Raw genomic sequence first — 27,538 nt, forward strand, 5'->3', positions numbered from 1 at the left:
TTTCATTTTCCCTTTATTTTTAAAAACCCGGCAATAGTAGGGCCATTTATAGCTATACACCTGTATACAATCGTCCATTGCAAAGCCGGTATCGACTGAGCACTAATTAGAATAAGCATTTATAGTCTCATTCATCTCGGTGATGTCCTGTGATGTTTGATGTCCCACTAAACCCTGCTGAATGCCGACGCGTGTTGTTTTTATTGTGGGTCGACATGATGAGGGGCTCTGATCAAACTCTGGGTGTTTCACAGGTCAAGAGTCACACTCGGGAGAGTGTTAATGCGGTCACCGTGGGAACTGATCAATCTCTATTCCTCGTCGCGATCGATCACACACCCCTCCTCCAACCCCATCACTCTGTTGAGTTGCTCACTGTCCACTTGCTAGCCTTGGACAAGTCCCAAACCTGCTCACCTGCACACTAACACATGAATTATGGGCATCTGTTTATCCCCCCCTCACCGAAACACTCAGAGTAAGAATACCATGAGGTCTTCTCAAATATAGCTACTACAAGGAATGCAAATGTTTTCCCAAAGATCTCAATTTACATTGCTGTCAGGCATATGGTGAAAGCCTACATAATCTATGCGTCCCATGGACACAACATCACAGGGACAAGATTACAGCATGGATAGTTTGCATTGCTCAGAGTCGGTTTCAGCCTTTCTTTACACTGTAAACACTGTGAACCCTAACGCTCCAAATAATGAATTGGTTTGAGTAGAGCCAACTCAAATTAAACAAATGAGTTCATTCAAAGTATGTGGCAGTATTGCTTTATATTGATGAAGACCAGACTGTAATAACCTGTTCATCAAATTAATAACTTTTATGAGTATTTACAACTTTCTTTTGAGTTCACAAAACTGACTCATTTTAAGTAATCTGAATTGTTTTATTGTTTTGCGTTTTATAAACTTGTTTATTTTAATTTAGACCAACTTAAAATTAACTGAAACTGGGCTGGGATTTCTATTTCCCTTGCTTTGCCATGACACTTAAAAAGGGAAAGTAAATGCTAAAATTAAGTGTTATATAATGTTTTTTTGTGCAAGATTAATGTTAAGTAGGAGATTTAGTAGTGTTTAATGTTTTTCTATGCTAGTTTAGAAGAGTTTCTGTTATAGGCTGGGTTGAGTGGAGCTTAGTTTGAGAACAGATATACAGTATGTTAAATGATTATATTACTGTACTCATTCAGCAAGTGCTATGCTAAGGCTATCAATTGTGTTACCAATTAGCAAGGTAGAATTTGCTAAATTAGTTAGTTAAAGCAAAAATATTTAAGTTGAAAGAATTAGCTTACTCAAATATTTCAAGTTAAGATCAATTAAAATGTATGAGTACAAGTTCTGCAAGTTCTGCTTACTTAAACTGACTTGAAAAATTGATTACCTCAAATTTTGCCAACTTATTCAGGTTTAAAGTGAACCTATGTAAACATTCTGAGTATATTTGAATAATGTCGCGGCTGTAAATTACACGTTTGAAAGCACAAAATAACAACTGTGATTAGCTATTTCGTATTTATATATCTATTCAGTTTACTCACCCTGGTGTCTTTCCAAGCCTGTGTGATCTTTCTTCTGTTGAACACAAAATAAGACATTTTGAAGAATGTTGTTTTTACATAATGAAATCATTGTTTGGACAGGGTCCAAAAAAGTGGTCCATATGGCTATAGCACTATATTACAAATCGTATATACATTGTACATATACAATAGCTTTTCTTGTAAGAAACACATCGAGAGTACATTTTTATTGACAAAAAATCTGGCCCCCTATTTTTAGATTTTTAGGCATTTGTACGTCCTTTGTTGACGACATGCTTTCATTTTATGGAAAAGAGCAGCTTTTTAAAACATCATCTTTTGTGTTTGTCAGTCATACAGAGTGAGGGTGAGTAAATTATGATCAAATTTACATTTTTCTTAACTGTATCTTAAAAACACATCAGTTGCTGGTTTACGGTCAGTCATTTGTCCCGTCTATAGATCACATAAGTGAAACTGAGTTACAAAACTCCTGCAATGCTCTTTCACTGAGCTCTATCCCATATAAAGCAACATCAGACTCTAAAATAAGTCCTGGGAGAGAGCGAGATGCCAGGCAGCTCCCTCAGAGGAGCACGGGTATGAAGCAATGCGGCCGCAGCGGCTGGTGGCCACCTGCTCAAAGTCCCAGCATGCTTATCAGACCCCCTGGCAGAGAGAGAGCAAGAGAGCAAACAGAGGCCCTGCCATGACAAACAAGCTAGGAGATTTCCACAAGATCAGGGAAAAGCGAGGCCAAATAAACCGGGCCCTTCAGTCTAGAGCATCCAAAGCACGTCAGATCAGCTCCCACGGGACGGCTAAAGAGGACGCCAGAATGTGACACCTCAGCACAAATTGTTAGCACTTCCACTGGGGATTCGGGGAAACTTAGATTATCTCCCATGAGAGTAACCGTACTATTATAGGTTTTCAAATAGTTAGTGTTGATAAAGAGATTAGGGAATCTGTTGGAATTAAATTTAGGCACATATCTTTTTTGATACGGACATGAATGATACCTTTAACTGTGCGGTTTGTTTTGGACAAATGTGACAGTACAGGGTGTCCAAACTTGCCTCAACAGACCAGCCTGGATGTTTCTAGTATGCCTTGTAAAATCTAGATTAGGGGTGTATAATTGGGGTTGGAGCGAAACTCTGTGGGACAGTGGCCTACCTGGGCAGGGTTAAGGTGGTATCTTAATCTTATCGCTGGCAAAAAAATCATAAATTGTCCATTGTCAATAGTGTAGAGATGTATGAAGCTCACAAAGAAGTTACTTTCAAAACAAGCAGCTTTCTGTTGGTCAACATGGCGAATTCTTGTGACCAACTCAGACATCCCACCCTGAGAAAAACTCATTTCTGGGAGATGGAACAACACTCACTTTCCCATTAGATAGTATTCGTGCTGTAAACGTGATGTAGTTGAGTGTGGCGAAAAAAGAGAAGTGTGTCTCCACAAAATCTGAACGCGAGTGGTCACAGAAGACAATTTTGAAATGCGTGATACTACCAGGTGTAATGGCAATGCGTCCTGGCAGACCACTTGTGATTTTGGTTCACCCGAAAACGCATCTTAATACCAGAGGGAAACAGGCTTTCTCCCTAGCTTGCTTGATTTATGGGACATTGTATATATATTTGTGGCCACCAGGGAGCTTCTAGCAATATGCGGGAGACTCCCGGACCAACTTAAAATGAGCTAAATCTGCACGGGGAACTTTTTTGATCTCACGTGGATTCCTGTTATTATGATTAGATTTCCAACGCAATCTCACGACAATTCGTACGTATTTTACGAGGTGGCTAATTCGCACAAATTCGTACAACCTCACTCGTACGTTTTCGTACGATTTGTCTAGACCCCAGTGATGGGTAGGTTTAGCTGTGGGGTTAGGGGTGGTCCTTCCGAATTCATAAAAATTAGCCACCTTGTAAAATAAGAATGCCGTGAGGTCGGGTTGGGATTTAGCCTGTGGAATTTCACTGAGCAACATAAAATGTGACCTCAACTTCGGCAATCGGACTCAATATTTTCACCTGGCAGATTGAATGGAAGAAAAAGGATTTAGCCAAATCATATACTGTATACTAATGAAAAAAGAGGCTCTTTTGGTTTGGACCTTTAGCAAAACCCTAAAAATAACGATCTATTTTGTACCTTTTTGCATATATAAACTGCATTAACTATACAAAATGCTGTAAAAAGTCACCAACAGAAGGGAAACATCCAACATCAACTAATATTTGCCAGCCTGACAGAGATGAAGTGTGCGTACCAGCATATGAACAGATGTCCACAGAAGACGACTCAAAGCTCACTGCCTGACGGCACAATTGAAGTGCACTTCAAACCTCACCTGTAGTTTCCCGACTAGCCAACACTGATCCATATCCAAGAGGTCAAAAGATTTCAGATGGGATTTCTTTTCTTTTTACCTCCTCATCTCTTTTTTTTCTCCCATCCTCGTATTTATGCAAATGTGATTGCGGACGCGTACTTGCAGCCTGCCTTTAGTTGTAAATAAATCATTCGTCTCATTCTGTTCATTAATGGGCACTCAAGGAGATTCTATTAATCTGTTCATTAGGGCACTTCAAAAACAACAAAAAAAAAGACTTATTAAAAGCAGTTCCAGCTGCGTAAGCTCGTTACTCGTGCCTTAACAATGCTTGTGGCACTCTACCAAAACCATGTGGGATAAGAAAAAAAGCTCATATTTGGCAATTTGGACTCTATTCTATTTTCACCGGTCAACCCTTTCAGGCAGTGATGAATAAATATTACTTTTGGATATGAAGGAGACATATTTGCACAACATTTACATAAAAAAAATGAACCAAATGGCTGGAATTCTTTGCACATAATCACTTTACATTCATTTGGAAATTTCCGTAATGCCGCTGAGGGTCTAAGGGTCTTCTTCAGGAGCATTGCGGGGGGGCTCAGCAATTGATCGCTACATTGATCTAGCAATGCCTGAATGACCGTAAAGGAATTAAATTGGTTTCTTGGAGGATATGCATTTTTTATCATAAGAGAGAAAGTAAAAGCTCTGATTTTGAAAAATTGGAAGTGCAGCACATGAACAAACGCACACAGTTTTAGGTGTTTTTAGATGAGCACACCTTTTGTATCTGAAGTATGCAAGAAGATTTTGTGAATTGTGAGATTTCAGTGTCGGTCAACAGATTTGACGTTTAATCGCTTCTTATTCGGTCAGTCAAACAAAGGCTGACTGAGATTCCTAATTTAATGCCTCTAGACTGAAATCAATAAGTGTGTTTTTATTTGGCTGACCTCCAAGTATTTTTCCAGCACCTTACACGACCTGTTCATCTAGATAAACATTAACACCAGACTCTTATTTTTAGCATGTCATGATTACACAGATGAATTTACTATTTGTGAGTTTGCCGTGAGTATTGAGTTTATTCCCGTGATCCACGGTGGGAAAAAAATATTGTTACACTTCATTTTAAGGTGTCATTGTTACAGTGCAATTATACTGAGTGATATTAAGTAACAACATGTACTTGCTATAGGGTTAGGATTAGGTTTGGTTTAGGGTTAGTTGCATGTAATTATGTATAAGTTATAACTATGGTAAGTACATGTAACAAAGACACTGTAAAATAAAGTGTTACCAAAGGTGTTGCCAATGTTGTGGGTGTATTTGGTGGTATACATATTATGATTTTAAAACACAGTGGCCTTGTTCATTAAACTTGAGTAGAATGTATTTCTGTGCAAGTGGTTTGCAAAAAAAAAAAAGCACTTTCAATAAATAATAAACCTGTCTTACATATTTGATAGATACCATATATTTAAACAATGAAAATGCTATTTTCTTTGTAAATTGTTCATATAACCACTGCTTTATAAACTGACAAATCCAATTCAGAAATAGTTCCAATAATACGTAAAAATATGAAAAGTAGTTTACGAACAATTTACACAAAATTAGGTCCATTAATGCAAACTTTAGTACGTATTTGATAGCAATTGTATATTGTAACAAAGGTGCTAAATTGTTCGTAAATTTTCAAATTCGATTACGAATCATGTTTTTGAAAAACAATTTAAAAATGAATAAACAAAAGTTGTTTTACAAACAGTTTACAAATAAATTCATTCTGCTCATGTTTCATAAATGAAGCACAATGAACGCAATACGTATTTGGTAGGTTTTGTATATTGTAACACAACAATGTAAAAAACGTTGCTGCCTTAAATATTGAAGTACAATCAACTTGGATGTTTAAGTCATTTTAAATTAAATTACATCAAACTGACTTAAAAATTTGTTGAATCTTGTATAACTTATAAAAAAAGTTGAAAATTGCTTAACTTTTTTATGGGTTTTTAGTAAATTATTTTTAAAAATATTCTCTCTTAAATTGTTACATTCAAGATTCTTCTTAAGAATAGTAAAAAAGTAACAATATTTGTACAAATTTACATAGAAATTTGTTCTGCTTGTGTCTCATGAAAAAGGCCTAATAAACACAAACTGTTGTACATTTTTAAGATGCAACTGTGTAAAGTGTGTAAAAAATTAATTTGTAGAGGTCGAATGATAATGAATTTTACCGATAACTATAACTGGAACAATTGGTTATCAGTGCAGATTAATTGGCAAAACCAATCAATCGATCGACCTCTATTCATTTTATTGAATTCAGCATTAGATTGAAAAAATAATAATTAAAGATAGTAGAAATGCTTTTACAAAGGATTTACACTGAAAAACTTTAACATTTGATAGTCATTGTATAGTAAACCTTACAAAGTCACTAGCTCCAGTGTTAAAGGACATAGCTTGCCTGTTGTAAGTGCACATCAGAGCCGCGTTACACATAGCTGTGACAGTGCAAAGGGAAGCGAGCTGACATGGAAACAGTGGTGTCAGACGCACTTTAAAAGGTCAGAGATGCCTTCTCTGCCCATCTGACGTGTGTCTGGCAGCGGCCCCGGTCTGCTGTGTCTTCCCCTGCTTTGACTCGTGGCAGCCTCGTCCCTGTTTGATGACCCAAATGCGCCGGGCAAAAGAGGCTCATGTGGGGACAAGGCCTTTGATGAGAACGCCTGTCAAAAAAAGACCAAATGACAGGTTTCTTTGTAGAACGGGCATGTTTGACTTGCACGGCTAGCAGACCCATGAGATGTGCTAACAATGCCAAATGCATATATTTGCTACTTGTGCTTAAAAATCAGCCCGATAATTGAACCTGAAGAACTTATATTAGAAATTAGGTCATATAGTATTTGATTGTACTGCAAATCAATTGATATAAGTGCAGTAATACCAAACAAGAAAAGATTTGATTGGTTTTCTGAGGCTTATGCTTTGCCGGATTTAGAAATACATTCTTTAAATTGATTTGTTATGACTATGAGAGCAGCACAAACAAGAATCACGAGCAGTCAAAACAATCCAGAAACAGATATCGATGGAGTCTCCCAAGGCAGTAGAGGCATTTCTTTCACGTTATCACTGCCTTGAGAAACCACAAGTATTATTTTCACGTCCTTAGCCGACTCGCTGTCCTCACGGGACTTCATAATCATTAAGTTTCATTACATTTCTGTTTTTTCATGTCCTTTGTCAGGGGTGAATTGAGAATCAAAACCATTTCATGTGTAGTTCTTTGACTGTCTGCACAGAAACATAGCCGTTTGAAAAATAGTCAGACTGGGACTCATTTTCAGTACTTTTCCTCATTCTTGCCAACATCGGACTCAAAGAGCTCTTTTCACCTCTGTGTTTAATAATTGACCGAGGGAGCCATGAGAACCAAGCAGGGTGACAATGAATGCGTTGTTGGAGCCGTTCACCTCCCATCCAGGAGCATCTCAATGTACGTGCTCCTAACTGTGCTACGCTGAACATGCTACTTAATCACGAGGGATAGATGAAGCCGTGTTGCTCGACAAACAGATTAATTAACAGCGGTGGAAAACAGCGACATTCTGCGAAGTTCACACGAGAATGACCTCTTGCGACCTAAAGACCAATATTGATTTCATACTGGTTGTCAGAACTACAAACGGCAGCAAATGACAAATGTACAAAGTGTCTGACTGAACAACAACTTTTGTGACTTAAAAACAACATGAAACAGCATTTGCAACCCCTTTTAATCCCATAATATATTAAATGAGAAATTGTAACATTTGAGATTAATGGATCATGAAAAGTTTCTATATGACATCGTTGTTGGGGCGAAGTTTAAAAATAAGAGGGCTTGATGACATTAGCCGAATAGGGAAGTTGTTTCAGGACTTTTTCCCCTCTCAAATAATATGCTCTGATTTAGTGTTCATTATGTGACTGGGATAAAATATTGATTCAGATTAGGACAAACATGATTTACACAAAAAAGGTTTAAAGAATGTAACATTTCCACTCCCGGTTTCACAGATAAGGTTTAAGCTAGTCCCAGACTAAAATGCATGTTTGAGCTGTTTTAACTGAACTTGCAATAGCATATCTTAAAATGTATCATTGCCATTGTTTTGTCTCAAGATGCACATCAGTAATGCTTTTGTTGTAATACAGGTTTATAAACGCTACTTATGTCCTAATTGAACTAATCCTGGATTAATCTTGGCCCTGTCTGTGAAACCAGGCCTCAAAGTTATAAAGTTAAAGGGATAGTTCACCCAAAAATGAAAATTATCCCATGATTTACTCACCCTCAAGCCATCCTAGGTGTTTATGATTTTCTTCTTTCAGCCAATCGGAGTTATATAAAAAAAAATATCCTGGCTCTTCCAAGCTTTATAATGGGAGTGAATGGTAACTTGGATTTTGAAGCCCAAAAAAGTGCATCCATCCATCATAAAAGTAATCCAATGCATCTCCAGGAGGTTAATAAATTGTGAAGTGAAGCGATGCGTTTGTGTAAAAAAAATATATATCCATAATTACAACTTTATAAACTACAATCACTGGCTTCCGGTAACATTCGTACACAAGTCTAGTTCCGGCGGAATAGTGACCTGACGCATGACGCATTGACGAACGCGGAAGCACAGAGGATAGAGCAAAACACCCATCATGAATTTGAGTTATTTGAATTAGAAACTTGAGTTTGTTTCCCAGCACTATTTGTTTGAGGCGCGAGAGGCGTCTACTCTCACCTAAGCTTTCGCTACTCCTATACATCCTACGTCATATGCCGTAGACTCTCGCGTGAACACGCGGACGGCTGTTACCGGAAGCTAGTGATTACAGCTTATAGTTATATTTATGGAAATTTTTCTTACAAAAACGCTTCAGAAGGCCTTTATTAACCCCCTGGAGGATTGTGAATTACTTTTATGATGGAGGGATGCACTACACTCCCATTATAAAGCTTGGATTTTTAATATAACCCTGATTGTGTTCGGCTGAAAGAAGAAAGTCCTATACACCTAGGATGGCTTGAGGGTGAGTAAATCATGGGATAATTTTCCTTTTTAGGTGAACCCTAACCCTTTAAGTCAAGGTTAAGTTCAAAACTTTGAAGTGTTTTGAACATGTACACCTACTTTACCCAAATTACTACTTCTAGCTGAATGTTAAAAAAACATCTACACATTCTTACACGTTTGTCGGTCTCTCCTCAGGTTGACGACCAAATGAAGCTTCTCCAGAACTGTTGGAGTGAACTCCTCATCCTGGACCATGTTTTCCGGCAGGTGATGCACGCCAAAGAGGGCTCCATCCTCCTGGTCACGGGGCAACAGGTGAGTCCATTCCTCCCCGTAGATCTCATCAGGCCTTTTTGCCAGTGTGGATCAACATCCTTTAAAGTGCTATCGACTGCTCCAGCCACTCCATTAAAAATAGATTACGCTTAGGTATAAACTAATGTGGCCAGAATAATCAATTGTACACTTCTTATCAAGTGCGTGGTGAACGAATAAATAAAATGGTTGGTTAAGCATGCACGAGTCATCGTGGTGAAGAAGGGATGAGAGACACAGAGATCAGGGAAAGCAGCAGAAGATATGTATGATTTACCTCAGTCGTCTCTGAGGAACATCGCTGGACGGACGCCTCAGGCTCAGCTGAAGTTTTCTGCACACGAGGACCTTTAATTCTGTCTCCGGCTCCAGCACATGCACACACACTTCCAGAAGATGTTTAAACTGCTTATAAATAAATATGCTTCTGTCTGCCTGTCAGTAAGGCATGAGTTTAATTTTTAATTCTATGTTTTCCCTCCTCCCTCTCCTGCTCAACAAAGTGATCTTCAACAGTAGTGACAGCTCAAACACAGGGACTCGTGAACTGCAGAACTTTTCCAAACAGTTTTTGGCTTATCGGAGGGCTGTCTTTTGAAACAGAAGTGAATTATAGGTGATAACTGATATGATAAAGATAGGGAGAGATCATCTAAGGATAAGAGCAAAGTTCAAGAACTGATACCTGTGACTTTTCATAGCCGTGGCCTAGTGGTTAATACACATGCTCTGGTAAATTTCACACCAAACAATGCGAGTTCGAATCCAGCTCCTGACATGATTTCCATTAAGTCAACTATAAGAAAGAAAAAACACGAATCAGACAACTGTTAAAAGTTAGAAGTTGAGTCAATTTGTGAACAAATTGAGTTGAGAAAAAGACCCTGGTAATCTCAAGTAAGTCTCACATGTGCTGGGATTTACAGTAAAATGGCAAAGTTTGAAATTAGAAGATCTCAATATAAACTCAAGCATATGTCAAAAGTACCGACCGCGATACCAAGTCGGTACTGAAATTTAAAAAATGTGATGCTTTGAGCGCTGTTGAGCTGGAATCGTAAACTCTGACTGGCCATTGAGCTCACGCGCTCATCGGATGTGTCTGTGGCTACAATGATCAACGCACGGGAGAGTTTGAAAGCTCAAGCAGGCGTCGACCAGCGGACCAGTAGGCTGGTAGACGCCTGCATTCAAACGCTCCTGTGTGTATCTGTGTAAGCGCTCTGTTAAAAGTGTCATTGATGTATATTTACAACATGTTTTTGAAGCGCTGGTCATTGTAGCCAATCACAGACATATTTATTGAGCGTGAGCACAATGGGAAATCAGAGGTGTTTACGATTCCGCTCAAAAGTGCTCAAAGTGTCACATTTTTTACATTTTAGTACCGACTTTGTATCGCGGTCGGTACTTTTGACAACACTACTGAAGCATTTCTCATCAAATTCTCCTAAAATCAAACTATATGCTATGAGGGATGCACAATTTTTCGGCCATATGTTCATTTTTCAATGTTATCGTTATCAGTCCGATACGAAAATGCCATGATGGTTTTTGAATTGCTTGAAATATGATTGAAATCACTTCAAAAAAGTACGTTGTATAGGCTACATACAATTATTATGAGAACATTATGATTGTGTGTTTGTGCATGGCTTTTAATGGTGAGAGTTTGTTTTTGTAATCACGCTCTCAAAAATTGGATTTAGATTTATCGGCCAATATATCGGTTATCGGCTTTCAAATATAAAGAATTATCGGTATCGCTATCAGCCAAAATGTTCATATCGGTACATTCCTATATGCTGTCTATATTCATTTTATAGCTCTATACTTTTTCTATGTCAGCACTGGTCTCATTTATGTCTACTTTTATCTCTCTCAGGGAACTTTAGGAGAAATATCTGAGACAAAGTTGACATTTAAAAGAGCACAAACCAGTTTTTGGTGCAGACTCAAGTCTCAAACTCAAACTCTTGAATTTGAGGACAGAATTTTGATTCGTTTGGTTGGTGTGAAAGTGCTTTCCAGCCTCCTGAGCCATGAAAGAGCAACCTTTGAGCAATACAATCTGAGCAAGTATCTGAGGAGCCACATCTGGAGATCTTTGAGAGCTCACTGTGCTCGCCATCTTTGATTTGTCTGGATTGCGAGTGCTATGCGTAGCGTCTCTCTGTGTTTGATTAGCGAGGTCTGACGAAGGGTTGGGGGCAGGGTGGAGGACCTTGTTTGCATATTTTGCCTAATGAACAGCTGGTGCTGAAAAAAGCCTTTGGGGAGAGAGAAGGCAAAGACTCAAACAGTTCATTACTTCCTATTATTCCAGATCAGACTACTGACAGCCCGGCCACACAACACACTCGTGCATGAACACAGGCTGGATTTATGCATAACAAACAAACGCTCTGCCAGTAGTTAAAGGAATATTGTAATTCAGTGGAATATAACTTCAGACGGTCTCTCGGTGTCATGGCTATTAGTAGAAATAAATTAATAGATGCATGAATTTGCATTTTTTTTGGCTATGGACATAAGATATATTTATATAATTAATTAGATTAATAATAATGCTAAATAATATATACTTTTTATATAATAATTTTAAATGGATGATAATATATTCCTCAGGATTTAAATATAAAAAAACGAAATATATACATACATAAAAATGTAGTTACTCCGCAACACTGTCAGTGACTGTCAACTGAGCTGCCCAGTGTCTGCCGTCTTGTTTGAGGATATTTGTATCATTGTTACTCCCTAGTGTTGATATGGCAGCAAAGCACTGTGTGGGATCAGTCCTGAAATGCTGCGACACATGACACTACATGGGCGACTTTCCAAAATGTCACAGAGCTACATCACCCCCTCCACCCCTTGTGCTGTATCTGTCTCTGACTCTCGCACTGAAGGTCCCAGGCCTTTAGAAGAACCAAAATCATCATAATCATATTCATGCAGTGCTCAGTAAATGTGTTTAAATCACACAGATTTTTGGGGCTTTCATAGTCTGTATTTAAAAAATATTTATATTATTATTAAAATATGTATAACTTTCAAAAATGTATTTATATTTTTGCAGTAATGTTTCTGTTGAATATTTTCAGTTTACTATTATTTTTATTTATTTTTTAGTGTAAATTTGTGATCCAATCCCACAAATTTTTTTTCCTGGTTACTAACGCTTGGGGCACTTGGTCAAATCCCAGTTAATTGACAACTTCAGTAGCTTCATATGGGCTTTCGAAGAGACCCACGAAAAACCGCCGGTGAGAAATGCGCAATTCTCCAGCCAGGACTTTAAAAAATTCCACTCATCATATTTACACAATAAATAAATTCCAAACCGCACGCGTTTTTAATTGCAAATCCAGCTCAGAGGGAGCTCTCCTTACGCTTAGGAGGCCCGTAGTCTACCTTCTTCCAGAAACCCTGGCGCAGTCAATTATGGTAATGAATTGTCAATAAATATAAAAATTTAATATGGCCTGCTTACAGTGAGTGGCAGCTAAGGACTTGCCTCCAAGACAAATTTGCTGCTGCTGCAGATATTAAGTGCACCTGAAAGGGGAGGAGAGGGCCACGGGGGTCCCGCGCAGGGTTCGGCCCGGTAGCCTGGGGGACCTCCAGGGGCCCCCCGCTTACTCGCGCCTCGCCAACCCCCACCGCCCTCGTCTGGTGCGGGGCGCTTAGGTCCGAGGGTCTGGGCACCAGGGATGGAGAAACGTGCAGCTCTTCTCCGTTCGGTTTGATGCTGATTATCATTCAGACCTCGGCCCAGTGCACTGTCCCTGCTGTGCGGAGAGGAGCCTGGGAAGGAAAAAAAGGGAGAAAGGCGTATGAAGCGTAGAGCTGCCAGAGCTGGTTACATGCTTACTTCAGCCGGCGCTAAAAAACTCGCAAGGTGATGTCAAGTGACGTCTGGCTCCAGTTTGATTGAACTTTTAAACTAAAAGGACTTTAATTCAAGAAATAGAAATTTTGATGAACAAGGAATAAGGCTGAAACTCTTCATACAACTTTCCCAACAACACTTTTTTTATGTCATAAAATATGCACTGTGAGTCTCCAAACAAATATGAGCTCATCTTCTCAAAAAATAAACTTGGGAATCGATAGCATTTCCATTTATGATCCATTTCCCTAAAGTTCTAAATAAGTAAATAAAGCCCCTTTCACACAGAGCGTTGATCCCAGAAAATTGCTAGAGTGCCTTCTGTGTGAACACAAACATGTCCCGGGATCGATCCCGGTATAGGGACCTAGTAACATTGAACGCGTTCCGTGTGAACCAAAGGCAGGACCTATGCCGTAAGGGGTGTGTCGTAGTGATGACGCTGAAGCTGAGATCGTTCACCAGCGCAGTGAAACGCTATGGGATGCGCTAGTTAAGGATCGAATCAGACAAAAAAAGGGGGCTGTTAGTCCAAACAATGGCGGATGGGAAGAATGTTCTAAAAACATGTTGGAAAAAATCTTTCTTTCAGTGTCACAGACCGTGATGACGTGTTCCCACAGTATGTTGTGTTTTCCTACCTTGGCATTAATTGACAAAAAAGTGTTTAACAGCTGAGGGAGTGAAGGCAAATTCTGATACATTTTTTGGAAAGTCATAGAAACAGCACCTAAGTGTTGTTTTGAAAAAACAAAAATCATATTTGTTGTAGTTTCCGTTCACCACAATACAAGTTTACCAAACTACGATGACTTTTGCTTCTGCGAACCCTGGTAATGTGAAAAGGGTCCACCTTCAAATTATTTTTGCAATTATATTCATTGTAGTATGTGTCTGTACCTGAGCTGTTTCAAACCTTCAGAGATCTGCCATGTTGCTTGTGGTAATACCTCTATTGTTTGTTGCCCCTTCTCTTCAGGTGGATTACGCCCTAATTGCCTCCCAAGCCGGTGCCACACTCAACAACCTCCTGAGTCACGCGCAGGAGCTGGTGAGCAAACTGCGATCCCTCCAGCTGGACCAGAGGGAGTTTGTCTGCCTCAAGTTCCTGGTGTTGTTCAGCTTGGGTGAGTACAGAAAAAGGGATGGAGGGGTGGAGAGAAGCGGGCTATGGCCTCTGTGCATTGTCCAAATCTCACTTGCTTGCTCCCAAGGTTCTTGAGGGGCCTTGAGAAGCCAAAAGACCGTATTCATGCCCCCCTGTATGATAAGACCATCATTATGAATGCCACCTTCTCCAGCCGACTTTACCATTGATGCTAGATTAGTCAGGTCTATCTAAAACTGTTATTCTCTGAAAATCATATTGAAATCGTATTCGCTCTTGAATGCATTGCAACGCTTTATACAATACTTCACTAGTTATGCTTTCATCTAAGTTGCAGATATAATTTATGTAGAAAAATCTGCATATTGCTAAAACGATCTACAAATAAAGCATTATTTCAATGTATTCAAAAGAAAAATTCATTTTCTAGGGAAAATTGGCACAAAATAGAAATGGAAATCAAAGCCAATAAACTGTGGTTTAGAGAGCACAAATTTATTTATTTTTTCCAATTTTTTTGGAATTTCCACATTTTGTGATGACTTTTTGATCGTTTTTTTTTTTTCTCTGTGAATTTATTCGTATAGTGTGTTTCCAGCATACTTTGTGCATGTCAAATGTGTTTCCATCCAGCAATTTTTATGCAATATCCTAAAATGTGCATAAAATATGTGAATGAAAACCTGCTAATGACTGTTAATGACAAGCCAATCAATGATGTTTGATGTCAGTGGTCTTATTTGGTCATATTTGAATCATGACAGAATTAAAATGTTGGGGTTAATTCATTATTATATAAATTTTTTTTTTAAATAAAAACAGATATCCTTAGCTTACTGCACAAATTCTAGTTATACTACAATTTGGAAACTTACAAAACCAAGGCCACAATTTCACTCTACTGGAGTTAAGAAAATCAGGAGGTCATTTGCTCCTGAGATGTACATGATGAGTCCATCTTGTTTTTAAAACCGTCGGTAACCTCCAAAGCTTCGCTTCTGTTAGCTTGCTAGCTTTACAAGGAAGTGACCGGAGGTTCCACGCCTTACGAGTCAAGGCAACTCTTGCAGCCAATTCACAAAAGACATGAAAGACCAACATGTAGAAACAGAACTGGGTGTCTGTTTGGCCCCGTAAGAACATGGAATATTAATGCCGACCATCTTCTTCAACATCATATCAGTCACGATTGTACCGTCTTGTGGTTCCGGAAAAGAGAATACGATGTGCAAAGGGCGCGTTTACTTTGAACTCTAGCTGTTGAACTCTAGCTCTAACCATGAAGCCAGACGTAAGCGTCTACGCCAAGTCCCCCGCCGCACCTTGAGAAGGTTCCTCACATCTAACCTAAACCAAAGAGCAGCGCAGAGAACACATGAAACTCCAGACCTCTCAGCCTTGCTGTGTTTATGTTGATCAGGTTAGTGCAGCGGAGGTTTTTTGGTTGTGGATTGGGGGGAATCTGGAGTGTTGTTGTAAATAATTTGGCGGAAACATCATCCATAATAAAACCCTCACCTGAGGGGAGTGTATCGCCCCAGGCACTGCCCCGTGCTAGTAGCTAGCCCTACCCATGCTGTGTGCCAGGCCCTGAGAGATTAAGAGACTAAGAGAACTAAGCCTAGAGATCAAAGATGGTTCAGATTAATAGTATCCTGTGGGTGAGGGGTGGCGGGGGCTGTATGTACAGACAAGTGCATGGATGAGAAAAACACTTTGCCAGTTGCTATTGAGAAGCCAGTCAGAGGTTAATTAAATGAAGCATGAAAATCCCATGGTGCTTTATGAAAACTACTGGAATTATGGGAATGTATCTTTTCTCTGTCTCTGCCCTGTCTTCAACCCTTTATAAGAGGAGAACATGTTTCCTATGGAAAATGTGGATTTTTGCACCATATCTAGTAAACATACGTCATCGAGGTGTCTAATCACACTCCTCCAAGGTTTCTACAACGTTCTTTGTTAAACATACGCTGTAAAAAAGTATATGATCAATAAGTTAGGACAACATATGTTTTTAAATTGCTTTAACTCATCAAAAAGTTATACAAGATTCAACTCATTTTTTAAGTCAGTTTATCGTTATTTAAGTTGAAATGACTTAAACATCCAAGTTGATTGTACTATCTATCTAATATTTCTTATCTATCCGTCCGTCCGTCCGTCCGTCCGTCCGTCCGTCCGTCCGTCCGTCCGTCCGTCCGTCCGTCCATCTATCTATCTATCTATCTATCTATCTATCTATCTATCTATCTATCTATCTATCTATCTATCTATCTATCTATCTATCTATCTATCTATCTATCTATCTATCTATCTACCTATCTACCTACCTATCTGTTGTCTGCCTGTCTATCTACCTATCTGTTGTCTGTCTGTCTGTCTATTTACCTATATGTTGTCTGTCTATCTATCTATCTATCTATCTATCTATCTATCTATCTATCTATCTATCTATCTATCTATCTATCTATCTATCTATCTATCTATCTGTCTATCTGTCTGTCTGTCTGTCTGTCTGTCTGTCTGTCTGTCTGTCTGTCTGTCTGTCTGTCTGTCTGTCTGTCTGTCTGTCTGTCTGTCTGTCTGTCTGTCTATCTATCTATCTAATAAATCAGTAAATGAGATCGCACCTTGCTTTGCCATGACAGTTACAGTATAAAGATATTATAAATATATTATTGCATTTTTCAAAATAAAATGTATGAAAATACATGATATTTTAAGTAATTTAAAAATAAATATTAAATAAATGCATGTAAAAAGTATTCATTTAAAATGAGAAATGTTATGTAAATTCATGCAAAATATATTTGTAGAACCTTTTGGGTCCAGGTCAGTGTGGCAGCTCTTAACGTGAAACTACAATTTCACAGCAAACATCCTTTATGAAGCCTGTTTTTTATTTATTTAATAAAGCTCAAAACAGAATCAGCTGTTAAGCCCAAGGCCACACACACAAGGTCAACAATTGGAGGCCTCCGTGACATCAAAACATCAAATCCTCTGGATCAGCTCTCTTACACTCGTTAAACGTAGTGTCTCTTTATTGCATTTACAAATGAAGCCTGTTAACGGAAATCAAAATCGCATTTACTCACGCCGTTCCACTCCCCACTGCTCTAAGTTAGTGTCTGTTCGCTCTCAGCACGGCCAAACCATCGCAATTTGTCACTGTCGGGGGAGCCCAGGGGGGCTCTTTGTAAAGCTAAGTGTCAATAAAGAGGAGGAGAGACATGAGTTGACCTGGGAGCAGTCACTTGTCTCCTCGATTTCGCCGGCTCGTCGAGAGGACCGATTGCAGTCAGCCGATCACTTCTCACGCTTTTCCAGCAGATGAAGCGTCTCTATCTTTCCCGCTGTCAGTCTCCATGTGTTGAATAGATGCTTGGGCTTTAGCAGGACCTGAAGGCTTTATCAATGGTTAAATAATTACGACCAAGACATTGATTTCCTCAAAAGCAGGAAAGGCGCTGAAGGGTGAACAATGTTCTTGTGGAGTTGAAGGGGGGTGGAGATGATCGTAGAGGCCATTTCTGAGGTGAACGCCAACATTTCAGTTGGTCTTACTAACATTTTACAAACTTTTTTTTAAATGCCATATTAAAAAGGTGGTATCCTCTGAAAAACGATGAGACATAACGTCAACTCTAGCAGTCAACCAGCTTTGTAGGAACCGTTTTAAAGGGTTAGTTCACCCAAAATGTTGTCATTACTTACTCACCCTCATGTTGTTCCAAACCTGTATATGTGTCTTTCTTCTGTTGAACACAAATGAAGATATTTTGAAGAATGTTGGTAACAAGACAGTTGACGGTAGCCATTAAGTTCCATAGTATTTTTTTCCTACTGTGGAAGTCAATGGGTGCCGTTAACTGTTTGTACCGCCAACATTCTTTAAAATATCTTCATTTGTGTTCAACAGAAGAAAGAAATTCATACAGGTTTGGAACAACATGAGGGTAAGTGAAACCATGCGACTCATGAATAGACAGTTTCCCCGAAAAAGGAAAATCATGTTCACCCTCATGTCTTTCTAAACCTGTATGATTTTCTGTATTCCGCAAAACACCAAAGTAGTAGTAGTTTTTTTGTCCATACAATCAAGTGGGGTCCAATATAGTTTTTTTTTTGGAACCCATGAGTTTCATTGTAAGGACAAAAACCATTGAGACATGAGGAAGATTTTTGGTTGAACTTTCCCTTAAAGACGTTGTGGATTGAACTGTGTTAATCTTTACACAGTTATTTTGTTTCAGGATCCTATCATACACCCGGTACAATGCAACGCCAGGTGTTCGTTTTTGCAGCCTGACGCAGTTATCATTTTCATGTCCAGTGCCACGTTGTTTAAATAGCAAATGCACTCGTGCCCATCTGTTCGCCCATGGCTGTGCTGGTCTGAAAATGAGGTGTGTTCAGGTGCATTGTTGGCGCGTTGCTATTTTGAGGCAACTGAAAACGACTGCGCCAATGACCAACAAAAAGTCTAAAGTCAATGCCGCAGTGTTTTTGTGTTATTTAAAGGGCGCGTTGCGTGTACACTCTGCTTATTACACACTCCGGGATGCGCAGCAGCACACAAACATGCTTATATTAAAAATAAAAGGATTACAATGTAAAAGATGATTATTGTGTACATAAAGATAAAAATGCCTACATGTCATAATGGATAGTCATTGCATGTATCAGAATGACCTATTTGCAGTAATGACGAATGAAATTGGCTAATTATTTGACCAATCATGGCAATACACATCGTCAGGTTGAGGGTGTCTATATTCCGCCATGTAAATAGCTAATCCGCCATGATGCAAGCACTCCTGGCTTTCAAAGGGAATGGGAGATGAGACTCTGGTTGGTTTATTGCACGTTACACCCAAAACACACCCATGACTCATTAAGAGACTAGGTACAACCCTTTTGGACCGTGCACCAGGCGCGCCAACCATTTTTTCCGTGGTTAAGCAAAAGTTGATTCGGACACTCCCTAAGTACACCTGCACCGTGTGCTTTACACCATGCGCTTAGATCGTTAAAATAGGGCCCTCAAAGTTATTTTGCAGATTTCACAACAAATTCCTTCAGCAAGTTTGCCGCGTTGATCGACAGAAAGCTGCTTGGTCTAAAATTGATTTCTGATTTTAGAAATGAAACCAAATTGTCAAAAACGTTATATGTTTACGCAAACTGTCCTTGTCATATTTTCATCAACAGTATTTTTAAATTAAAATGATTGACATGATTGACATTTTTCGTCTCTTCGTCATCATCCAAATGTAGAGGGCAAACGTATAACGGTTATCCACCCATGGCAACAACACTTGACTACGAGATGGGATGCATCTAAGTCCCTGAGGCTTGGCTCTGGGGGTCTCGTCCAAACACCTCTGAACAACACACCATACAGTCACGGCACGCAGCTCTTTCCCCTTTACTCTCCCTTTAAAGCAGCAAAAATTGCTGTTCCCACATAGGTAAGCTCTAATTAAGCCAGCCCGTCTTGTTTCCTTGATCTGAATCGATACGTCTACCCTTGTGCAAAGAGAGGGGAGATCAGTAATGCATGCGCAAAGACTCATAACAGGTGCAAATATTAATTTCCTGAAACAGACCAAATAATTTGGAAGTCGGTTGGGATTGATTAACATTCGAGGGCTGGGACGGTTCAATATTTACGCCTCGGAGACCCCTGGCTGGAGCCAAATAATGGTGCATAAAACTGCAGCTATGTCTTAATTAAATGCAAGATAATAGGGGCAGGTTTTTCTTGTGAGCCAAGCAGTTTGGCACTGACGGGTTGTAAGTCATGTGGAAGATGTGAGGCCCGGGTCTAATCAATACACATATAAAGCAAGCGCATGTGTGCGTGGACACCCTTTGAAAACACATTGATGTGGCCATGCACGTGTGGAAAGTGTATGAAGAAATTTATTTTCAGTGATTTGTGGCAATGTGCGGCAGCCCTTCCTCGATCTGACCGCTCACGCTTGTTGTTGTCACCAAACACGCTCATTTAGATTTCGCTCAAAAGGTGGAAAACCTTCCAATCAATCCTGAGTGCTCTGATATTTTACAAATCTTGAGCAGAGGAGGAAGTGGCCCATGCAATGACCCTAATATTTACGGGTTATTTCTTTTGCCCACTGTCCTTTCATTCCACGCGACAGAAATCAAAAGCCTCACTTCGGCAAGAGGCAGCCTATGAAACGGCACCCTCATTAGGAGCCTTAAGAGGCTTTCAGACTTTATCAGGCTTTAAAAGCCGCTGATATCTGTCGACACGGTGCAACACACTGGGCTCTTGCTTTTAAAGGGGAATGAAAGGATGGCACTTTACCTTTATCCCTACTAGCTTTTGTCATGCATTCAGTCAGTTTGTCAAATTCCGGCCATTCCGCTCTGATTTCGACACTTTGCTTGTGTGTCACGACTGCAATCAGCTTTTATCGCTTTGCTTTTTGTTCTTTATCTGTTACTACACATTACTTTATGATTAGCTTTAAATTGCAAACATCTTTATGTGTGATTGCCGATCGTTAGCTATTAGCGTCGTTATCTGAGTGTCTACAAACGCTTTAGATAAGTAACGTCGGCAAGTGTTACGTAGGGATTGGAATCTAAATCTATGGATTTACTCTTGATAAACTGACAGAAAGAAGTTTCTCATTGTGAATATCCCCGTCATTGAGATATAACCAGGCCCAGACTTCTTCATTTCACAGTTTCTGTTGAACGGATCTAAGTAGGGTCAAATATGGTGATATTGAGCATTTTAAGGTAAAAGTAAAAGGAAAATTTTATTTGAGTTGAGAAAATAGGCATTTACGAGAATAAATCATTCATTAATACAATTCGAAATTTAATATTTTGAGTATAAATTCGAAATCATGAGAAGTAGCTATATTTTTGTCTTATTTTTATAATTATTACTTTAGCGTGGCACTAAAATGTCAGTTATTTTAAAATCCTTTATTAATATTTTGAATTATCTTTAATATAATTTGTTTTATTTTGTTTATGTGCTTTTATCATTGTATTAGTTTTGTTTTATATATATTGACTTGGCTTTATACTATAGTCATTTTAGTGCTAGTAGTTTTATTTCAGCAAACATTTCTAATTTGCGTTTCATTTAAGTGTAATATTTACATTTCAATTTTTAATGGTTTCAGTCAACACTGGTATAGGTAACTGAAAGCATAATAATTTTAGCCAAAATATTAACTGGACTGGACTGACTGAGTGATGTGTTTTCCGATTTCCGAAGTCATGCATGCTCAAGTTTACCAGCAAAACTTCACAGAATCCCGAATACGATTGCACCTGACACTTAAAAAACCCGTCTCGGTTGAACAGCGTATCAGTGAATTGTTTGTAAAAGTTTTCCCCACTTTCAGAAAAAGCAGGCCGGCTGGATTTTCCTTTGACAAAAGGCCTGGATGAAGTGATTGAGAATACACTGAGCTATAGGTACTTGTTTTCCTTCTCCGTCTCACAACTCTTGCCTCTGTCCCGTCGGATTCCTCTCTTCCTCTACCTCTGCCAGAGCCTTATTACAAGCTGTCAGTTTATTATAAAACATTAGGAAAGCAGAGGGACACTTGCTGTAACTGTCTTATCGATCTGGGGGATAGATTCTGTGATTTAACACCCAAGCCTCCCATATTTCCACATTTTCAGCCTCCTATTAAACCCTGTGCTTTCCTTTAGCTATTGATGTATCAACATTAACTGTTACAAGCAACTACAGAAAATCAATGACCAACTTTTATTACCGGCTGCATAACACGCTAGCTGGCTCACGCTCCAGTACTTAGCAGGCAGGCCAGGCCCGAAACATGCCCCACTCATGTCAGGTGTTTCCTAAGTGATATCTGCACTGGAAATATCAATCATATGCACTCGCTGTTCCTGCAGATACTTGCCCCAGAACTGAGCGCTTGGGTGCTATTTTTATGATGGCTGGCCTGCGATGCCACAAGATTCACCGCTAACAACAACTATCAATATCAGTAATGTGCCGGAATTTTGCATTTGATTTCGTGCTCACACTTTTAGCGATCACTCGCAGCTTTAACTAGCGATACACATATTCATTTCCAAGTATAATGAGCTAGCGTGCTATAAAATAATAATAGCTCGCCGTTTCTGTCTATCACATGAATCGAAAGGGATGCATTTGAAAAGGAACACCGTGGCAAAAAACAGATCACCCTTAAAGATTTATGAGACCTGCGGTCCTGCCGGGACAAACATATACAGGCTTTGTTTTTCCGATCAATGGGCTGAAGTTCATTATTCACTCTCACCGGTGCCGTGCTTTGCGTTTTCGTGCATTGTAAAGGGGCCCTGTTGTTGTTGCCTGTGCATATCTGAGTTTTTTCTTCTTTCTTTTACGTGACTTGAGGTCTCACTAGCTTACGAGCTCATCTACAACTGCTAATATTGCACCACAGGTGCATTGCTACCTTATTCCATGCCAATTAAAGCCTGCAGTTTCTCAGGGTACGTGACAAGATCCTCTCAGGTATGCCCGCGAGCCCGGGACCTTCTCTGCTGAGCCAATCTGGCCGAGGAGGAGCGGACCGCCGCTGCTGTGGTAGGATGTGTCTATTGATCAGAGAGCCGCCAGGTCTTATTTAAACATTGCACACAAACACAGATAAGGGCATTACACAAGCGCCAACATACACTCCCCCTCTCCCCGGCCTGTCATTTCTCAATCAATTTCATAGAAAGAGTTCTGTACAATAACAGTGACCCGGTCACAGCTGAAGGAAAACACAGGCTCTCTCAGCCCCCATGAGCACTCGGGGCAAACATACACTACACAGCTGAGCAGACGTGCCCCTTGAAAATAGTACTGAATAGTTTGTTAGCTGTTTATATATATATATATATATATATATATATATATATATATATATATATATATATATATATATATATATATATATATATATATATATATATATATATATATATATATATATATATACAGGGCTTGACATTAACGTCAGCATTTTAACTAGCCACAATTTAGACATCAATACTATGGGGAAAAACTGGCATATAGATATTTTTAATATTACCTCTACGCAATAAGACCTGACGCATGGATCCATTATATTGTTACACGTGCGTTTTTTTAGTCTGTTTACGCTCACTAAAACATAACTGAATACTCGCAGAGATGGCATTTTGACATTATTTTTATCAATTTGACTGTTTAAGCACAAGAATCAGCAAAAAATAACTCAATTTAGTACTGAGGGGTGGCAGCACAAAATCTACAGGAATGATTAAAATTATGCGCAATCCCACGGCGAAAATCAAGCCCTGTAACACTAATAATATTCATCCGGAGCGAGTACGTAAAGGGAGGCGGGTTTGTGTTGAAAGCTGAGAGAGCGAGAAAGCGCAGCTTTATTGTGTATGTATTCTGTGGAAAATTAGTATTGGAAGCTTTTCAGATATTTCAGTATCGATATGTATATGTATCGATATATAGTGTCAATTGAGTGAAATTACAAAAGGCAAAAGAGGAAAATAATTTAAATATTTTTTTTTTTAAATGACAAAAACAATTAATTTAGACTGATAATAAGAAAGACTGACTGACTGTTTTTTATGTTTCTGCTGTACATTATGTTTTTGATGTTGAAATTTTGCCTGCAATGGTCAATCGTGAATTATAATTTATTTATTTTTTATTTGGCGGAATGCCGAATGCTCGGCTCGCCCCTATTGTTCCCGGACGGTTGCTGTGTCACAATGTCGGGACAGGAAGAAAGTGTAGTGCTTTTAAAATGCCATTCTATCCTTCCTTGCTGCAATAAGTAGCTCAGCGCCAATTCTGCTTTTGTGTTTTTCTGGTAAGAACGTCCTTTACTTTGTGTCGTAGTTCTTCGTTCATTTTCAAAAACATGTTCAATGCCAATAACGCCGTGTTTTGATACTTTGCCTAGAGTGTACTTGTCATTCTGTATAATACCTGGGTAATGTATAGAATGCCTTGGAAAACTATGCAACATAATCACAAAAACCAGACATTTCATACTTTGCCTACAAACTTCAGCTATTCTATATATTCCCTAGGCATTCTATACAAAAGCTGCTTTTCACACATTGCCGGTAACATATGTTCTGATATCAAAGTTCTGTCAGCAGTATCACAAAGACATTCATGTGTCCAGTGATGATCTGCAGGGCACGAGAGAGCAGCTAAGCCCTAAAACCGTCCCCTGAAACTGGAGAACGCTATTAAACGTGACGGCACAAATGAGCAGACAGGTGCTGCAACCATGTCTCTTGTTCTCCTTTTCATCCACCTCTCCTTCCTCCACCCCATCATTGTATTTAAAGCAACAAAGCCGTGGAATGCCTGCACCGCCTTCTGATTGGAAAAAAATGCCCCATCATCAGTCTTCCTGTAATGTAAACCTGAGCGGATGGCGTGAGGCTGGACTGGTGTCGCACTTCAGGGACAAATATAGAAATGAGAATTCATCTAAACATTGTCTCACTTGGGGGAGAAGGTTTAACAAGAATGGCAGAAGAGGCGTGAGGTCACTAAGAGACACAGGCAAAGGCCCTGTGTTGTCTGTCAACAGTGGGAATGCTGGGAAGTGTGGCCGAGTGGGGTGTTGTCTATTCCTGGTGTTTTCCATGCTTGGAGACTGTCTTGTTTTCAAACTATTTTGTTTCTGGAGGGTTGCCATTTTAATGGACAATGTGACTGAGGACAGGAAATGATGGAGAGGAGGAGAAGCTTAACATGTTAGAGCATGTAAGGGGTGATAGAGTTACCTTCAAATGTTAGCGCCTTTCATCTAGATGAGATAGCCAGCTTGCTCAGCTAGATTGTCTTCAAATTGTTCCTCTGCCATGACAGTAGCTGACCTGAAAGAAAAAAGAAACAGTAGAACTTTATGCTAATACTTGCTATAGCACCCCTTAAGGCTTCGCTGAGAATGCAACACATACTTTGCAGCATTTCGAAATGCAACAACAGCATGGTTAGCTAATGCTACATTTCAGTAATGCCTCAAATTTCAGTTTGTTTTGCTATATATATATATAACACTATATTGCCAAAAGTTTTTAGATGCCTGTCTTTACATGCACATGAACTTTAATGACATGTCATTCTTAATCCATAGGGTTTAATATATGGTTGGCCCACCCTTTGCCGCTATAACATCTTCAACTCTTCTGGAAAGGCTTTCCACAAGGTTTAGGAGTGTGTTATTGGGAGTTTTTGGCCATTCTCCTTGAAGCGCATTTGTGAGGTCAGGCACTGATGTTGGATGAGAAGGCCTGGCTTGCAGTCTCCGCTCTATTTCATCCCAAAGGTGTTCTATCGGGTTCAGGTCAGGACTCTGTGCAGGCCAGTCATGTTACTCCACACCAAACTCGCTCATCCATGTCTTTATGGACCTTGCTTTGTGCACTGGTGCGCAGTCATGTTGAAACAGGAAGGGGCCATCCCCAAACTGTTCCCAGAATGTTGGGAGCATGAAATTGTCCAAAATGTCTTGGTATGATAAAATATTAAGTGTTCCTTTCATTGGAACTAAGGGGCCAAGCCCAATCCCTGACAAAAAACAGCCCCACACCATAATCCCCCCTCCACCAAACTTTACACTTGTCACAATGCAGTCAGGGAAGTACCGTTCTCCTGGCAACCGCCAAACCCAGACTCGTTTATCAGATTTCCAGAAAGTGAAGTGTGATTCGTCACTTTAGAGAACACGTTTCCACTGCTCTAGAGTCCAGTGGCGGCGTGCTTTACCCCACTGCGTCCGACGCTTTGCATTGCAATTGGTGATGTAAGGCTTGGATGCAGTTGCTCAGCCATGGAAACCCATTTCATGAAGCTCTCTACACACTATTCTTGAGCTAATCTGAAGGCCACAAGGTTTCGAGGTCTGTAGTTTTTGACTCTGCACAAAGTTTCCGACTTCTGCGCAGTGTGTGCCTCAGCATGCGCTGACCCCGCTCTGTGATTTTACGTGTTTTTTTTACGTGTTGCTGTTGTTCCCAATTGCTTCCACATTGTTATAATACCACTAACAGTTGACCGTGGAATATTTAGTAGTGAGGACATTTCTCGAACGGACTTATACACAGGTGGCAACCTATCACAGTACCACGCTTGAATTCACGGAGCTCCTGAGAGCGACCCATTCTTTCACAAATGTTTGTAGAAGCGTCTGCATGCCTAGTGCCTGATTTTATACACCTGTGGCCATGGAAGTGATTGGAACACCTGAATTCAATGATTTGGAGGGGTGTCCCAATACTTTTGGCATTATAGTGTATATTTATATATATGATTTTCAGTGCTTTATTTTAGGTATATTTAATCTCTAAGCTCATCAGATTGTATGATGTTATTTTATTAGTTTTATTCAGCTTGCCAGTAGTTAAGTTAAAGCTCCACAAATTAGCTTAGCTTTGACAGGAAGCTTACAAACATGTCATGTAACGTTACCCTTGAGGCAAGGGAGACTGCAGCTTCTCAGTGGAATGAATTAATGTAGAATTTACACTCAAAATATAGAAGCAGATTTAGTATGCGAGAGAGAGAGAGAGAGAGAGAGAGAGAGAGAGAGAGAGAGAGAGAGAGAGAGAGAAACTGAGGAAATAAAAAGTAAAAAAAATACTAACATCACAGTTTGGGTCAACACATGTAGTATTACCCGGCAAACACTGCAATGGTCAATAATGAATGTTAAAAAAACTTAAAAATAAAATGTGGCCAAATAAAAGGAGAGGGGGAAATCATGCTATGGGTTAACTGTCCTTCACTCAGGAAATATACATCCCCAGGCACTGTGTTGAATTATTAATTCAAATTTGTAAAAGAAAAAAAAAAGAGTGTGTGTGGGAGGGGGAGGAAAGAGAGATATTGTTGAAGGCTTGGCTTTAATGACCTCATTAGGGTTGTGGTTTCCACTATGGGCAGGATCTGGTCTGCAGGTAGAGTTTTGGGGCGATACTTGACCTCTGAATGATTTTCTGTCACTTTATTATAAACATGAAGAGCGCCTTGACACACCTCCCCATTTCTGCGCATGTAATCACGATCTGGCATGAATTGCAACAAATTTATATTTGTTGAATGCAAATATAAAGATTCTCAGAGGCGATCGTGATAAGATAAAGATGCACGACGGAGTTTGGCCGTTTGGCTGTTCAGAAATGATCCATCTCTCAAAATGATGGTTTTCCAGAATATAGATAGATA

At 39.5% G+C, this 27,538-nt stretch overlaps 1 protein-coding gene across 2 annotated transcripts in view; it reads left to right on the top strand.

Moving 5' to 3' along the window:
- Positions 1-27,538, top strand: part of nr5a2 (nuclear receptor subfamily 5, group A, member 2) — a 61,505-nt gene that overhangs the window by 28,364 nt on the left and 5,603 nt on the right. For both annotated transcript variants that reach the window (XM_079808415.1, XM_079808414.1), the window contains exons 5-6: positions 9,161-9,280; positions 14,155-14,302. In XM_079808415.1, the coding sequence (XP_079664541.1) occupies positions 9,161-9,280; positions 14,155-14,302 (268 nt within the window). The remainder of the gene's footprint in view (positions 1-9,160; positions 9,281-14,154; positions 14,303-27,538) is intronic.

This window comes from Gobio gobio (assembly GCF_949357685.1).
Source record: "Gobio gobio genome assembly, chromosome: 24".
NCBI classification, from domain to species: domain Eukaryota; kingdom Metazoa; phylum Chordata; class Actinopteri; order Cypriniformes; family Gobionidae; genus Gobio; species Gobio gobio.